The 17,673-nt window shown below is 41.5% G+C and overlaps 1 protein-coding gene across 3 annotated transcripts in view; it reads right to left on the reverse strand.

Annotated features, from left to right (window-relative positions):
- The window catches only part of rad51b (RAD51 paralog B), a 58,516-nt gene extending 41,155 nt beyond the window's left edge, over positions 1–17,361 (reverse strand). For 2 of the 3 annotated variants that reach the window (XM_071514846.1, XM_071514844.1), the window contains exons 1-7: positions 17,206–17,361; positions 16,667–16,780; positions 16,004–16,108; positions 15,274–15,410; positions 14,756–14,875; positions 13,725–13,908; positions 6,819–6,861 (exon numbers count right to left, since the gene is read on the reverse strand). In XM_071514846.1, coding sequence (XP_071370947.1) covers positions 6,819–6,861; positions 13,725–13,908; positions 14,756–14,875; positions 15,274–15,410; positions 16,004–16,108; positions 16,667–16,780; positions 17,206–17,289 — 787 coding nt within the window. In that variant the 5' untranslated portion in view covers positions 17,290–17,361. Of the gene's footprint in view, positions 1–4,329; positions 4,389–6,818; positions 6,862–13,724; positions 13,909–14,755; positions 14,876–15,273; positions 15,411–16,003; positions 16,109–16,666; positions 16,781–17,205 lie in introns of all 3 variants that reach the window. The other variant, XM_071514845.1, reaches the window with a different exon arrangement.
- Positions 17,362–17,673: the final 312 nt, after the last annotated feature.

A 17,673-nucleotide genomic window follows, 5' to 3' on the forward strand; every position in this document is an offset into this window, starting at 1 on the left:
TCTCGGACAAGACCAAATAACGGTTCAGAGATTACAGAAACAAAAGCATACCTTCCACTCACTGTCAGTGTTCAGCATAATGACATGAGAGACCTAACCAAGGTAGTAATAGAGCGTTGGAGATTACAGATCATCACAGTCAGTGCAAAACAAAGCAGCTCCTACCAGAGGCCATGTTTACACTGCTGTTTACAACTCCTGCCCTCACACAGAGTCAACAGTAGTTTATTCTTTACTACTCATTTTCTAGAAACTCAGCTCCAAGTTCCCTCGTGACTCCTCTCAGAGTACAGCCACACCAACCCCCCTCCCAGCACTCTGCCTTCCACTGTGTTATCCTTCATCATTTTGAGATACATGTGTGTGTATTTTCAATATGCATATTAGAAAATATTCAACCAACTAGACTAAACCAAGCTACGCAAAGCAAAGCAGAGATAAGCTAGGCCAAATTAAAACGGACTAAAGCAATCGAAGCTAAAATAAACTGACCAAAACTTTGCTAAGCTAAACTAAACGTTATGTCCTTCCTTGGGTATTGGGCATTGTGTGAAAGCTGTATAGCCGAAACACGCTCATTCTGATTGCTGAATATGGACACAGCTGGTTAGTTTTTCCAAGGTGCCGCCTATTCTTCCAGTTCTGGCACGTCCGCTGAGCCTTTTGCACTTCACCCCGTCTTTCTGTTTGTATATCCTCGTCCGCGGCCTGTCCTCGGCTCTCCTGGTGGCTCTCTGCTGCTGGCAACGGCGGCTCTTGGCACTCGCCGAGCTATTGAGTTTTCACAAAATGGGGTCAGAGGGAGCTTCATTTGGACAACTGCAGCTCCGCTAGATTAAACACAGGGATCGAGGCGAACCTCAAAGACACCCAGCGTCTTTCCGCCCTACCACAGAGTGTGAGAGGAAGAGATGTGGAGATGGAGAGCGAGGGGAGAGCTGGTTCTCCTCGGCACTGTTTTATTTTCCTTTCAAAGAGCAAAGAACACTGAAAAAGTGAATAGCTATTACCTTAAAAAAAAAAAAAACTAGGTCATATTTTCCATATTACTAAATGAGCCTCTGTATTCAGTCAACAGCCAAGATGTGTCTTCATTTTAACAAAATAATACATCATTACAATTTTATTAGTTTGCTCTGGTAACTCCAGGACTATTTATGCTCAGTACTGGTTTCTCCTTTCAATGACCAAACAACGCTGAAGAAGTGAATAGCTATTACCTTATTACAAATACCGAGTCAAATTTATCCGATTACTAAATGAGTAACACAAGCAAGTCACGGTATTCAGCCAACAGTCAATATTTGTATTCATATCAACAAACTGATGCATTAGTGTTCAACTAATTTACCTAGGTTAACTCCAGGGCTATTTTCCCTCAATGCTGGTTTTCGTCTTTCAACTGTCAAAAAACACCCAAAATATTTATCGCTCTATCACATGATCGCAGTCATATATAACCTGTTACTGAATGCCTAATGTCTCCTGGTCTCAGTATTCAGTCAACAGTGAATTTCTGTACTCGCACTGACAGACTGAAGCTCAATTAAAGCAATATAAATTTGCTCAGGTCCAGACCAGACGTGATCTTCAAACCAGATCCACGTTGAAGCCAAAGAAGAGTTGCTAATAATTTGAATAAGTTTCCTTTTTTTAGATTAGTTTTTGGCATTTCTGCTTTATGGCATAGTACCCAGTATAGCGAGACAGGAAGGATGGGAGAGAGGGGGGAATGACATGGGACAAAGAGTTTATCACTTCAGGACAATACCAGAAGCTGTCTGGTAAGCTGTCAATCAAAGTTATTATTGTCAATCAAAGGTGTTACTGACTTCTGAATACTTTCCTCTGACTGGCTAATCTCTCTTACACTCATTGTCCCGTCCCTTGTGGAAAACCCCGCTCATCTGGCAAGTACACTAAATCCAACCATTCGTGTTATATTTTAACTTGTCCAGAATGACGTACAACGAGTGCAACCAACTCCTCAATTCCTTGATTACCAACATTACAAGCAAGCAATAGTAAGGAGTGCAAGGGTCAGAGTTACATAATGCATCTTCTCACAGCCATATTGAAGGGAGGGAGAGGAGAGGGGGGTGAAGTGCATTCATCTTTTTCTTCAAACTTACCGCAGCTTTAATTTCTGCAGTTTTTGACCAGCAAGTGATCATTTTGTCTGCTCAGTTTTGTCACAGATATGTCTTCAATTTTGTGTTTAGATAATGTCAGTTTGCTAGTTAGCTAGCTAAGCGTAGCATCTGGTCAGTTAACTACAACTGTGTTATTGTAATCTCATCTGCACAATAGCTAACGTTATGTGGCTAGTATTTGCATTGTTAACATTAGTTACTTTGCTGAATGAGAAAAAACTTGGTTCCACAACTCCAACAAGCTTGAGAGTTGAGCTTGGCTCCTAGAGTCCCTCCTCGAATCTTTGTATCTGTCGATTCTGCTTTGTCGGTAACTTTTTGTCTGTGTACATAAAATTGGCAGTTGTTCGAGAAGTATCTTGACCTTGCCTGATATCAGACAGAATTGTCAACTCATTACACTACCGATTTCCGTGGGGGAGGGGGATTCGATTTTCCCTAACCAATCACTAGAGACCAACGTATCCGCCTGAATCTAACGTCAATTTAAGTCGACACTGATGCGTAGCCATGACAACACCAGAGACGGTTCAGAAAGTATAGAGCATCTTTGACAACACGCAGCGAAGTAAAAACAAAGTATTTCGGATTTCAAAGTAATTGGTACTTTTAATCGATTTAGAACAGCCTCGATAACAGCGTCTATCTTGTCTATAGCGGTCGCCATTGTTGTTATTACTCCTCCTTGGTTCCGGCGCACAGCTTGACAACAGCTTGACAACGGCGTTAGTCCCGCCCGTGGCGCTGATTGGCTAATCGTTAGTCCCCCCCCCCGGCACTCACTGGCCCGGTCGATTTTTCAACCGAGAGACCGCTGTTTCATGTCACGATGCCAGACCAGAATCAGTCAACTCGGTGGAGTGGGCGGATTCAAAGGTCTGGATCCAGGCAAATCTTGACCAGTAAATTGTGTGAAATACCTTTTGGCCATTCTCACAAATATGTTACCACAGCTTCACCTACACAGTGTCTCAAATGTCGATTTGAGCAACTCGATTCTAGTCGATTCTAGCAACTCCCACAATTGGAATCAGTGGGAACCGTCGTGCACAACTACTATTTGGCCTGGATGTGATTCATCTTCATCTTCAACAGGCCTGAGCACCAGAGGACAGCAACAGCCCACCTGAGTGTGTGTGTGGCCAGATCCCCCACCCCTCCCTCCCCCTGTCCCAGGTGAAACCGGACCCGCCCTCCCTCAGACAGAAACAAGACAGAGGTCCTTTTCAAGGCCTCACCCATCGCCCGACGCTCACTGTACCGACATGGGAGCCCCTCGCCGGGAGATTAAGGCTCCAGACGAGGGCCGACGTCGTTCGGGGAAGACGAGACGAGGGGTTCCCTGGTTGAAAACGGAAACCGGCGCTGAAGACAAAGGAGGAGAGAAGAGAACGAGAGAGATAGAAAGACAGTGAGGGAGGGAGAGAGAGAGAGAGAGAGTCAAAGAAGACAGCGAGGACACGGCAGGAGTCGCCGTCAGGGAGATGTGAATCTGATTACATGAGCATAAGGAGGGTGAATCGGATACACGCCCTATTGTTTGACTCTCAGTCACCGTCCACAAACATACACACTGTCCTAGGACAGATGGAGGGAGGTAGGGGGGAGAGAGGGAAAAAGAGAGAGGGAGAGAGTATGAAAGAGAGCAGGACCTCTGGGGAAACACTACATCTAAGGGGCAGAAAGAGAAAGTGCAGGACAAATAGATGGAAAGAGCTAAACACAGAGAGAAAATGAAAGGAAAAAGTAGGTTGAGACAAAGATGGACATGATCTAAAAAAGATGCTCTAAAATGACAGATAGAAAAAGAGAGAACAAGAGTGTGAAAGAGACAGAGAGAGCTATAAACAAAAGGTACATAGAGCAAAAAACAGAGAAAGAGAAGATGAGAAGGAGGAGAGAATACAGTTACAGGTCAATATCATGTGTCTGTTAGATAACATAACAGAGCAACCCATATCCCCTTACTTAAAGCTGATTTTTATGTAAAAACACACCCATCACCTGTCCTATCAGCCTAAATCACAATAGCAACAGAGGAAAGTGTCCCATCCTCTCTAATTGAGACACCAAAGATTCACCTCGTTTGCCCGAATGATGTGGTATCGGGTTTGGACAATGGCGGGAAATCTTCTCCACCCACGGAAAGTGATGACTTAAGCACTAAATACGAAACCGTCTCCTCCACAGCAGCCAGTGAGAAAGCTGGACTCAACAACGGTGAAACTTTTGCTTCTCTCGTCCTTTTGGTTTCTTTTGGTATAAAGCATCACAAACCGGCCGTGTGGAGGGGGGTTTGGCTGCAGACCTTAACTGTCAGGCCAGCTCCACGCTCAGGTCTCTTCTTCGTCAGTTATTTTGAACTCCCAGTTCCCGCTCAAGCTGAAGTTCCGTGAAACTCGCCACATTTCCAGGCTTGTCGCCAAAGCGCATTTTCTTTTCAAAATAAAAGCCCCGCGAGGCTGCCACAAAAAACACGGTTGTGAGTGGGGAAATCTCCCTAATTAATGATTTAGCAAAATGTTTAAGGGGACAACGTAGGCTATTTCATGACTGTCTTATGATTTGGGGATATTGGTGCTACCCGGGAGAGATGAAATATCAGAATACAATAGAAGACAATAAAAACAATAGAAGTTGCAGGAGATATCTCATCCTTCCCCTCTGTTTCTAGCTGATGTTTTCATTAATTTTTTTTACTGCTTGTTTTCATTCATTCATGCATACGCTTAATTATTCACACATACAAAAAAAAAAAGCAAAAACAGCCCATTAGACACATAATTTCAAACAAAAACATTGATTAACCGACCTACAACAACGTCGGTTTGAGCCATTAAAATTAGCCGACAGAAAAAGATAGTAGTGGCACTGTCCTGACAGCGGAGTTAACAGCAATTAAAAAAAACGACGATGAAGAAGAACGCTGGGCTGCGTCATTAGAATAAGAGAAGAAGAGACCTGAGCGTGGAGCTGGCCTGACTCCTTGGCCTGACAGTGGAGGTCTGCAGCCAGACCCTTTTGGCCGTGTGAGCAGTTAATGACGTCACCTTAGAGGATTTCTGGGTACTGAAGTTCAGATTGTTTTCAGACAGTTCCCTCTCGTCGCCATTTGGAGCCGCCAACGTGCAAAGTTGCCCAGTGCAGCTTTAACAACAACCACAGGGCTGTTATGAGAAGACACTTAACCCCCTCACACCCCGAGTTTCCCCTTAAATTTCCTCTTAAGTAGCTTCAAAGTTAGAAAAAATGTTTGTTTTCATACTGTATGACAACGCCGCATGTATCTGCTCGTTCCAACGCTTCACTCAAGCTACAGCTGCTTATTCTTGAGTGAAATATTCAAACCCAAGGCGCCAATTTTTTATGGCTGCACCATTACGTCAAATGGGAAAAAATCTAGATGTTTGTGCACCATTTAATACACATGTCCCTGTAATTGAACATGACATATTTAGTATCTTTGGAAAACTTTGGGATCTCTAATGATGGTACCGTCTGTGGACCAGGCAGGTTAGAATTGGTTTTAAGGGATAAAGGTTACAGTATATGGGTTAGTAGGGCAGGAACCAAATTTTTCCACACATAGGCTGATTGTGACTGGTGGATTCAAAAGGTTATCCACCCATTCCACCCTTTGCGTATCATTAAATCTGCATTCAAAGGTTTGTTACAGCGGCAGCCACCGTACAGGTCCTGCTTCATGCATGTATGCTGCATTTAAGTTAGTACTACAGACAGTTTATTCTTGAATATTACAGTGGAACCAGATTAATATATTTAACACAATACTCTTCTTTCTCTCCACTAACGAGTGACTAAAGCACTCCAGTGGTTAATATATTATAATAAAGGTCATTTTCCAAGCAATCCCTCTTGGTGATGGAGCAAAACTGCATCAGTAGCTCAGCAAGCAGGCAGTAAAAAGTGGTGTTAATTTCCCCACCCTTGGAGTTAATAACAGGATGGTTCTTAAAAGTTAATGGCTCCAGGCAGATCTGTGTCTCTCAGAGAAGTTACTGGTCGGAAAAAGTTAACATGCCTGGCTGAGTTCTACTGTTCATAGTTTTTTAATTTCACTGATCCCGAGGCAATGTTGAGTCACTGCGGTGGCGAAGAATCTAGGTGTAGGTTGGAGAGCTAAAAGGTCATAAAGGATATGATTATAAAGGTAGTAAAGGATGGAAATAAAATAAAAAGTCTACCTTTATATATAAATGAAGGTAGAGTTTTTATTGTGTATTTATGAGTGTTTTTATGATGCTAATCCGGTTTCTACTGGTTAAAATGGATTCTCTACGGTGGCCATTGACAGATTTACAGATTTCTTCATGGGGCGAATTTACACAACATATGTTACTTGAGACAATGAAATCTATACACTAGAGAGACATTTTCAAAATTACTATGGAGGTGATTAAATGCCCAATTTGTGTTTTAACAGACATTACGTTTGCATCATACTGCAACATTCCCCCTCTCCAAAGAGATTTTTTTTGGCTTCAAAGACACGACTCCTCCTTGGACCCCCCCCTGTTTGTGGCAAACAGAGATGCGGTTCAGAAGAACAACATAACACTGTTGTTCTGGCTCTTCTCTGGTCGACCCCGACCTCGAACCCCCCAACCCCAAAAACAGCCCTCCATGACAGCACAACTCTCTCACCTCTGTCCCCCACATGAGTCGTGATCTGGTTGGTCAGGACCACCTAGGGAGAAGAAAACAGACACAAATTCAGATAAGTTGGGTTTGTAAAGCCGTGGTTTGTTGTTGGCTTGCAAGTCATTACTTTTGTTATCCAAAGAAACTCACAGTGAGTGCAACATTACAAGAAACCAATACTAAGAAGGGCAGAGGGTCAGACCCTCAATGCCCAGGCAATATCCCTGTAATCCTAGAATGTATTGACATGTAAGACACAAGTGCTAGGAAAAGATTTAAGAGAAACAAGAGCTATGAAGGCTAGTTATTTCAAGAGAGCGGCTTATAAGAGCGAGTAGAGGAAGAAGTGTGGGGTACTTTTTCACTAAATCTAATGATGAAAGTAAAACTAGATGGTCAGTTTAATCCAGCTGAAGAAACTCTAGTGCATGTGCGGTCATTGGGTTACCAAAGGTTCAAGCAGACCCTCTTCTAAGCCTATGATCTTTTACTTATTGGGAAATGTTTTTATTGTTGTTATGTCCAACTTAAATGTACCGCTACTCGCTTGGAAAATAAATTCTTGATTTCTAATGGACTAAGATGGAAAATAAAACTATCTCGCCTCATAGGCTATAAAAACTCCATTTCGCCTGCTTCTCTCAAATTTTCTCTTTTTTTACATTTTTTATCCAGGAAAGTTGACTAAGCATCCCTGCACTTTTCCCAGAAATGCTTTTCTCCATATTCATACAATTAAAGATTCACAGAAAGACGTGCCCAATACAATCACAGTTTTCTTTCATTAGCCACTAAGCAGCTCCCTGGAACAGTTAGGGTTAAATGCCTTGCTCAAGAGCGTTTCAATCACCGTTACTGACGGAGGAGACTGTGTTTCTCATTCACTTTCCCTGCCCCATTTTCCCAGCCAGGCCAGCGACCTTCCGATCCCAAGGCCGCTTCTCAAACCTTGAGACGACTCCTGCCTACTCCTCTCTTTGATCACCAACATTACAGAGTAACAGTTTCAGGAATAAAGCTGGCCTTGGACACAAAGGCAACTTACAGCGAGTGAAAATAGTGTTGCCAGTAACAAGAGATAGAAGCTCTGTCTGCTTCACATGAGCAAGCATCATCTAATCAACAGCTACTGCAGCACACTGTGGATTTAAGCATTTGGGCTGAAAATGCTACATATATGATCATTTATCAGTCAACTACAGCTGACTAAAGCAAGACCATAGGTCAAAAAGAATCAGGATTATTCACTAAGCACAGTAATGGTATATACTAACAGACCAACAAAGTATTGTTTATCAGCCGCAGTCTACATTGAGTGTCTTTATTATGTTGGGACAGAGAAAAACACTCTAAGCAATGACCGCTTATCACCAAAGGTGTTGCCAAATTCAAGAAAAACAAGAACCACGCAGATTATCACATTAAAAAGTTACTTTAAAATCAACCATAAACAAGTACAGCAGATATTGCTCGCATTTCATAAGTAGAGTTGATAGTATTAGCGTGAATATAACTTCATTACCTTGCACTGCCGACACTGGTGGATTCCAGGATTCATGGTTACTTTATTATGATGTGATTATTATCTCAAATTTATGACGTGAACGTGCCATAATAGCTGGTATTTTACACATGTTACATTCTGTAACCACAAAGCAGAAGTATTGAATAAATTGGAAATGTGTGAAATAAGTTCTGTAACTACACCAGGCGATAATACACAGGACGGACAAGACAGCAACAGTAGTGGGGGGAGATTCTCATAAACTCATTCTATGCTGCAATGTCCTGTTTTAAAACCACAAAACAGACAGATGAAACCCTGTATCTCTTGTGGGCTTGTTTGCTGGCGTACATTATAATAAAACCTCAGTGATATGAAACTCTGCGTATTTCCAGGCCTGTCTGGTGGTGTTTTTTTTCCCTAAAACAGCCCTATCATAGCATTGCTGTCATCAAAAAATGCAGCTAAAACGATACCAACTCATAATTTAGAAAGGAATCTCCAGGATGAGACGGTTTGCGGTGCATCATACCAGCGTACCGAGCTGATTACACCTAGATCATATGCCTCCACCTGACCCCGTTCTCTGGTTTTGAGCTACTTATTCTGGACTCCCCCTAATCCATACAGTAGCTTAAAGTAAATAATTCAACACTGCTTCTACGCGTTGGAAGCAACATATAGGTTAGAGCAGTGGTTCTCAACCTGGGGGTCACAAGATCATTTTTGGGAGGGTCGCGAGATGATTTATGGGAGAGGTAAAAAGCATATTTCAACTATACAAATGAATTATCAAGTCTATTTTTTCAGATTTTTCTCAAATTTCTGCTTTTTTTCCTTGTGAAATACTGAATGGTTTTCAGCCTCCTCTTGGCCTCCTCTGAAAATAAATCAAATCAAAGAACCTGAAAAGGGAAAATCATTCTTTGGTTGAACTCTCCGTTTTAAGGAGTCACAAGCCAAAAAGGTTGAGAACCACTGGGTTAGAGAAGCAGGCGTTATGCGCAGAAGGTGGCCAGTTCAAATCTCTAGACTTACTGGGAAAATCTGGGTGCAGAGAGTGAACAAGTAACTGGTTCCCCTCCCGCAAAAACGACCACCACGGTGCGCTCGGGCAAGGCACTTTACCTCTGTTTGCTACAGCGGCCAACAGTAGAAGACTGTGACGGTTGAACTAAGCAATTCAGGTGTGAATGTGTGTCAGTGTACGAATGTGAAGCAGGGTGTTGCTGTAAAAAACTGTATGCATGCTCAGTCAGCAAACCTTTCCTTGGATAAATAAAGATTAAAAGAAGCAAAGCTGTCCGATCTGCCAAAGTCATCAACAGCGTGATTAAATATGGTTTTGGCACTTCAAACAGCACCTTAACAACGCTTAATCAACTGAACAACCTTGCTGCCATGGCCCTGGGTGCTGGTGATAAAAGTCTTTTATTTATTTAGTCACGATAGTCTCAAAAGAAGAATGCCAGGAGGGCCACGGCGAGGTAACTTCCCTCCTCTCCTTGTGTGTTTCTTGTCAGGGCATATTTTAGCTGATACTGAAAGGTAAAGAAAAAAAAAAAAAAAAACACAAAACGCACTCAGACTGTTTGCTTTGTCAAGTTCCAACAGCACTCAACTTAACCACAAATATCCATATGCCAAAACATGGGCGCAGACAATCGCACATTTGGCTCAAGCGTGATCGAAAACACGAAGCACGCAGACTAAATAAAAAAGAGCGGGGAGAGAGAGAGAGAGGCCTCGGTAATGACAGGGGGCTGAGGGAAGGAGATTATTTGAACAAAAGCTGAGAGCATCGCGAGGATCTTGTTGCTACGTGACGCCAAGTAGGGCCTATGTGACATGTGTACATAAAGCCTGAGTACAGGCTGCTCTTCTGTCAGGCTCAAACGCTTCAAGCCATGCTTTCTACACCTTGGTGGCGGCAGTGGGCTCTAGATGTACAGCTGAGAGAGAAAGAACTTTTTTCTTTTTAGCGTTTATTAACCCAGTAAGGATGACTGAGTTCTCTCTCTCAGCACCGACATGTTTTGCTTCATATTCATACCATAGATTTACATGCATTCCCACCTAGGTACAAACACAGATATGAAACGATATGAAAATTTCATGTCACGATTATCCTGGCCAAAATATGCTTAAAACTATTAAAATGGCAATAAAACATACTGGAATCACTTTACCTTACATTTTGTTAAGAAACAAATATTTTTATTGCATCATAGGACACATATCTTTTTTTTTTGTGAACATCCTTTTTAGTGAAAAACAAACAAGGACAGATTCAGACTCTCACCAACAACCAGCAGGTAATCACAATGGGAGAAAAAAATCCATTAATAAAAAGAATCTACCTGTCAACCTGATATCCAATCAGGAAAATCAATAGGACTGTACGTTAGTGAGCTAGACAGCTTTTTCAAGTCACTCGTGAGGATATTCATGCTGAGGTGAGGATATTCACGATTACCCCGATAATGGAAATTCACCAAGATAAAACCATCTTGAGTGTTTTTATCGTGATAAAAGATAAAATCTTATATCCTCCCATCCCTAGTTCACAGTTAACTTTATTGTTCAATGGCACCTCAGGGGAAAACGTTACTCATTAATCTTCCCTGCCCAAAATTTCCCTGAAAGTAACAATCTGTGACATTTTCAAATAAACAAATTCCTGTTTATTCTCTATCGTTGGCTGATATAACACAACAGTGATTCAACTTAACCCAGTTCATGAAAGCTTTTCCAAACAGCCGGTGTCTGGTAGCTCTTTCCTGGGAAAAATCCTCTGGCACACAGAAAGTGATGATACGTTTTATGTTTGTTCATTGTTTAACAAGAGGAAAGCATTTAATACAAATACTAGAGCAGGGCAGGAAACTAACTTTTTTTTGTCCACCGGCTACAGCGGGTGATGCATCCCAAAGTTCACCAGCCACTTGCATGATTTCACCATTCAACAACATTTTTAGAATAGACTGGGAACTCCAAGTGATGTCAGGTTAGCTGCCAAAGTTGCTGCTAGAGAACATGAACATACCAGCCACAGACAATTTCCACCTGGACATCATTATAATATGTTTCTATAGAAGTAATATAATTTGTCAGGTTGAAAACCAGTGACATTAAACACCTGCTGTGCCTTTACTGTTAGACCTGTGGTGCTTGTAGGAGAAATGGATGCTGGACTGAAACACACTCTCAGGAGATTTGGGAGGAAACTCTGAATCACATGGAGGTGGCGGGGTGGGAGTGAGGTGGTGGTGGTGGGGGGGGGGGGTTCCTGATCTCTATCTGATGTTTCTTCTTCTAGTGTTTCTGTACAAATGCTGATTTCATTCCACAGAGTCAGAGGTGGGCTCCTTGGAGAACCAGCAGACCGAGCTAATCATATCTAGCAGCATATGAACTCATATTGTATTAGGAGTCAGCAAGAGCCCAGGAGTTATAAATAGTAGTAGTAGTAATAGTGGTAGTAGTATTGGAGGAGGAAATTGTGGTAGTAGTAATAGTAGTAGCAGTATTGGTAGAAGAAAGTGTGATAGCAGCAGCAGCAGTAGCAGTAGCGGTAGTTGTAGTATTAGTAGTAGTAGTAGTAGTAGTAGTAGAAGTAGGAATTATGATAGCAGTAATACTAGTAGCAATGGTAGGAGCAATAACTAGTAAGAAGTAGTAGTGGCAGTAGCAATCTAGGTAGTAGGGGTAGTTTGGTAAAAGGTAGTGGTAGTAGTAGTGATATTATTAAAGTAGCACTGGTAGCAGTAGTGGCAATAGTAGTACTCATAGCAGTAGTAATAGTATCAGTACTAGTAATAGTAGTCACAGGAGTAGTAATAGTAACAGTAGTAATAGTATTAGCCTCAGCAGTAGTCATAGTAGCTGTAGTAGTAGTAGTAGTAGTAGTAGTAGTAGTAGTAGTAGTAGTAGTAGCAGTAGTAGAAGTAGCAGTAGTAGTAGTAATAGTAGAAGTAGAAGTAGAAGTAGAAGTAGCAGTAGTAGTAGTTGCAGTAGTAGAAGTAGTAGTAGTAGTAGTAGCAGTAGTAGTAGTAGTAGTAGCAGTAGTAGTAGTAATAGTAGCAGTAGTAGTAGTAGTAGTAGTAATAGTAGCAGTAGTAGTAGCAGATGTAGTAGTAGTAGTAGTAATAGTAGCAGTAGTAGTAGTAGTAGTAGTAATAGTAGCAGTAGTAGTAGTAGCAGATGTAGTAGCTGTAGCATCACTGAAGCATCTGATGAAAAATTTCCCCTCAGTGGGATGAAATACTTGAGATCAAATAAATTAAAAAACATCACAGAAAGATGGATGGTGTGCAGCTCCACTCTTCCCTGCCCTCTAGCGCTGCTTTATCATCTTCTGACAGTTAGAACCACTAAACTATCTACTGCAGATATATGAGCCGGCCAAGACACACTGCTTACAGCATGACACTAATTTGAGGAAGGTGTCTGATGGGAGCTGCTTTTATTCCCCAACCCAGTTGATATTCTAGATAAGGTGTATCTGCAGTGTAATGATAACCTGCTTCATATTTTTTGTTTTCGTGACCATGAGGAAGACTGGGACAAGTCTATATGGAGAGATCATTTCCAAAACACTATAAATCCATTGTGGAAATAAATCTTTAACTGAAGTTTATCATCTAGTATGCCTAAAAATGTAGAGGATCCAGCCTGTAAAAGTGATTCACGAGAAGTTTAAATATCTGCTATGCTTTAAGAAGTACTGTAATTTGTCATTTTTGTGCCATCAATCATTTTGTCAGAGAGAGTGTCACATTTTTCAAACAGTTGAGATCTCATTTAGGAACAAAACTCTTCATATGACAACACTGACATCTAGTGGTGGAAAATAACATCACAATTAACTAGAGTAGAGTTCCTGTAGTTGAACCTCAGATATCCAAACCAGGGCTGGACCTTATACTTACTTATTTAATAGATTTGATCTTCTCAAAATGTCTCAAAATGTTGTTGGACATCTTGTATTGTCCTGCCTTTGTAACACAGCCTATGTTGATATCTTAATAATCTTAAAATGTTCCAGTAATGCCTCATGAAGATCTTGTTGTAAATGCTGTGTTGTTTAAAATACTAAATGGTCAACTGGTCAACACAGTCCATTTTAAAGGGTGTAATTTTAGTTTTTTCCTATCGCAATTAATGCCTATGATAAAGTCTAAGCCCATCAATGTATTTGCCACAGTCAGAAGCTACTACTGTCTGTCGCCCTAACTCCCAGAAGTCATTGGCTCTCGTTTTAAAAAATCCATTAAAAACAGCTTGCTGCAAACTCAAACTTCAACATCAACAGAAAATCATCATCAAGGAAAAGGTGAAATACCACTTTAAAATGACCACTTAAATAAGGATTTGCAGCACAATTCCAGGTTGGGTTTGCTTACCGGGATGCGAAACTCGTGCGCCAGGTATTTGAGCGTGGCGGCCTCCTGGCCCAGCAGGCTGCTGCGGTGCATCAGGTTCCCCGGCAGCGTCGTGTCGAACTCCTTCCGCACCACCGAGGCCACCGAGTCCAGGACGACCAAACCCGCTTCGGTCGAGATGATGTCCTCCTCCAGTTTCTCCAGTCTGGACACAAGACCCAGCAGAGAGATCAGCAGAGAGGTGACTGGAAAACTCTCCATAGTAAAGAGCCGACTGCACATCTTAATACTAGTTGGTTATAAAGTTGGTGGTTTAGGAGTTTATGTTGATTCTACTGCTGCACTCATTGTAAGTCACTCTTGATAACAGCCTCAGCCTGAAATGTAAACCCATCTGTTCTTTCTACTAAGGATGAATTTTGTAAACTTTCTCTACATGATGCATTGAGGGAGAATATACTGTAACAAGGACACTACCATTAAAAGGCAAACAGATAGAACTACTGTCTGGATGTTTTAAAAGGTCAAAGGTGATGAGTAGGGTTGTAAATGATTAATCAATGATCGATTAAGTGCCATTCTGAATTTTACCAATCAATAATATGTGGATATGTGGTCTCATGTTCTGCATCTGCATCTGCACCAGCGGGAATTTTTAGTGAAATCATTATCTAGATTCAACACAAGAGGGTGCAAAGCAACTATAGTGAAACTGTCCAGGCTACACAGAACTAGATAGACAGACTACAGATTTAGCAAAATGAAGTTGGTGAAACTCAAAGCAACAACAAAGGCCACAATGGAAACAAGTCCGGCACTTTTTCCTGAAATCCTTGGCTGTTTTTCTCCACATGCCTGCGTGTTTTTAGAAAGAAAGAAAGAAAGAAAGAAAGAAAGAAAGAAAGAAAGAAAGAAAGAAACTAACAACCAAACAAACAAACAAACAACTCTTAGATTGCTACACTGCACCTTAGAGTATTACATCATTGATTCTGCTAAAAACTCTAAAAAGCCTCAACAGAGAAGGGTAAATGAAAGCGGCTGGACCGTACCTGTGCAGGACGTCCTGACAGGTGAGCTCTCTGAACAGGTGGACCCGCCCGGCCATCTGAAGAACCCGCTCCTTACAGCTGAAGTATTCTGGGAACCGGCTCTGAGCGATCTCCACCAACCTGAGATCAGAGTGAAGCATCTATTTGTTCATTATCACTTTTCAGGGCCTGGAAAATGCCATTTTCCTCTGACACCAAGTACTTTTTCCAGATATCCCATGATGGTTTAATAAGACTGGTTCTATCTCACCTGCCCAAATCAGTACCTTGTTTGTCTTCTTACTGTGTAGTCTGTCACTGTTTTTATCGGTTTTTACTGTTTTTTAATAAAGTGCTATCTTATCTTATGTTGCCTTGGCCAGGTCTCCATCGTAAAAGAGATTCTGAATCTCAAGTGGACTTCCTGGTTAAATAAAGGTCAAATAAAATAAATAAAATAAAATCTTATCACGTCACTTGTATGTTTTCGGTGTAAATCACCACTAAACTGACACGGCAGCACCTGTATGTGCTGTTACCTCTCAGCAGAGAACGCAGACTCTGTGTCTATGTAGATCACGCTGCTGTCCAGGCCGCCCATGCTCCTGGGCAGAGTGGCCAAAACACTGAGCATCAAACACATCTGGGTCTTCCCACATCCGGACGGCCCCGTCACCTGAGAGGATGCAGGTATGTGTTCAAGTCAGGCTCATTTTTGTGGTTAATATCATCAAAAAAGCCTGATAAAAACAAAAAATTTGCCTGATTCATCTCTTAGCTGGTTCAAGCAACATACTTAAAATGGATGTGTTGTGTCTAGTTTGAGAGAATACACATTTGCTTACTAGGGTTAGACCAATATATCGGGCCGATGGTGGGATTTCTATTTAATATTGGATATCAGCCAGTCATGTCATCCATCACCAATATGATGGAGGTTCCTCCCTGACCACAGCTGCATAAAAAACCCGCAATTAAATTTTATTTTCTTTGCACATTTCATTTTTTTTTTTTTTATTTAATTGTCCGATAATGTTTTTTTATAGATTAATTCTTCCTTTAAAGGCAGTAATGTACCCCAGAGTTTCCCTACCTCTCCACTGAAACCCAGACTAATGAAATTGTTTTATGATGAGCATCTCTTTAAGGCAGGGAGCACCAATTGCACCTATTCAACAGCAGGGAAACTCTGGGATACATAAAAGGACAATATCGGCCAATATATTGGTCTAACTCTAAAAATGAGATGTATGTTTTATTGAAGTGTACCTCTGTGATCGTCCCGCAGGGCAAACCGCCTCGAAGGAGTTTATCCAGCGCAGGTAAAGACGTAGAAAAAAAGGATTCTGGGTTTTGCTTCCACAGATCCAGAACCTGAGAAAACAAAAAAGGAATGCAATGATTAAGAACAGAAGCTGACTTTTGATTTTGTGCTTTGCTGCACTGTATGATCATGCATTGTATTTGAACACAAATACAGGAAAATTTACTCTAGTAAGTTTGTCTACTTTACTTTAGCAGGTGACCAGCCGTCATTTGGATGTTCTGTTCTATTCTGAAAGTCTACATGGCTGATAAAATAGTGAAAGTGGCTGGTGGATTTTGAGATGAATAGGAAACAGTAGTCAATTCAGGACACACTTGGCCGAATCCAGGCACACACACCGTTTGACATGAAATTTCACATCTAACGCTATCTTCTCAAATACGCATGACTTCATGTCACTTGCCTTTTGGCTGGAAACTCTTCAAAACATTTGCACTAAAAGAGTGTGTGTCCGGATACATTAACCAGTTACTGTGGCCCGGTAGAGGAAAGAGTTAGTTGTGTGTAACATCCACACATGGCCTTAGATTAATGATTTAATAAATGATGGCCCAGTGGGGAAAAAAAGGGGGAGAGTGAGTTTCCTGGTCTGGGTCTGGACGAACCCTGGTGACTGAAGGAGCGATGGTTTTGCTGACTGACTGCAGCAGCATCAAGGCCTTTTGGTAGCTCAGTCCTGCAGTCCACATCACTTCCAGAGGAGTCAGAGACAACAGATCCTGGAGGAAACACAGAGTCCAGAGTCAGGCAAAGTTACTGTCCAACTGCTATTTTTCTCATTTAATCATCAGCCATGTAGTGGTAAACTATGACTTCCAGCCATTTATCAGCATATAAGGCAAACAACCACCAATACAAACAAAAGTCAGTTATAGTTTCAGAAAAGCATCATTATGTTTCCCCCCCTTAAAACTCACTTTCTTCATATGACACATCAGTTTGACAGTACTTAGCATGAATTGACATCATGAAGATTTGTGTCAACCTGAAAAAATGGGTAAACTAGCTATATTCCGCCAAAAAATGTGACTAAACTGAATGTAGGCTGGTTTACCCTCCACTACACCGCTGTATTTGATCAAATCTAGACAGCGTTAACGTTAGAGAGAAAACGGTAGTAACTGCCGTTAATAAGCAAACTTACCTTACAACTTTGTATTTGCTGTCTTTTGAGTCGTTCACACATTTCCGCCGAAACACCGGCTCTTATGAGTTTTCTACTCGCCATGTCGGTTTTACTTTATCGCCCTTGTCGACGGGAGAAAACGTTAAAAGAATAACAAAACAACGAACCATTATTTTTTTTTTCGCTTCCTTGAGCAGTGAGCTTTGCAGCAGCAACAGTCCGCGGCGCGCACAGCTCTTCCGCACTGCATTGTGGGAAATGTAGTCCGTGTACATAGGACTTGGATAGATAATACTTTCAAGTGCTTTTGGTTGGAAATAGTAACAAAATGGATCTATAGCAGAAGTAAAGGTTTTTTTGGGGGGTGTTTTTCTGCTGCGGTGGCAGAATGAAGATAATTCATATCAGGCTTGTAATTGATGTTTTCATTAAAAAGAAAGAGTGAAAATAGAAACATACAACAATATAGGGACTACTTACATGGAA

Source organism: Centroberyx affinis, unplaced genomic scaffold, assembly GCF_046629955.1.
Source record: "Centroberyx affinis isolate AG114_WGS23_722 - 3 ecotype Tasmania unplaced genomic scaffold, CSIRO-AGI_Caff_v1 ptg010157l_1, whole genome shotgun sequence".
Classification (NCBI taxonomy): Eukaryota; Metazoa; Chordata; class Actinopteri; order Beryciformes; family Berycidae; genus Centroberyx; species Centroberyx affinis.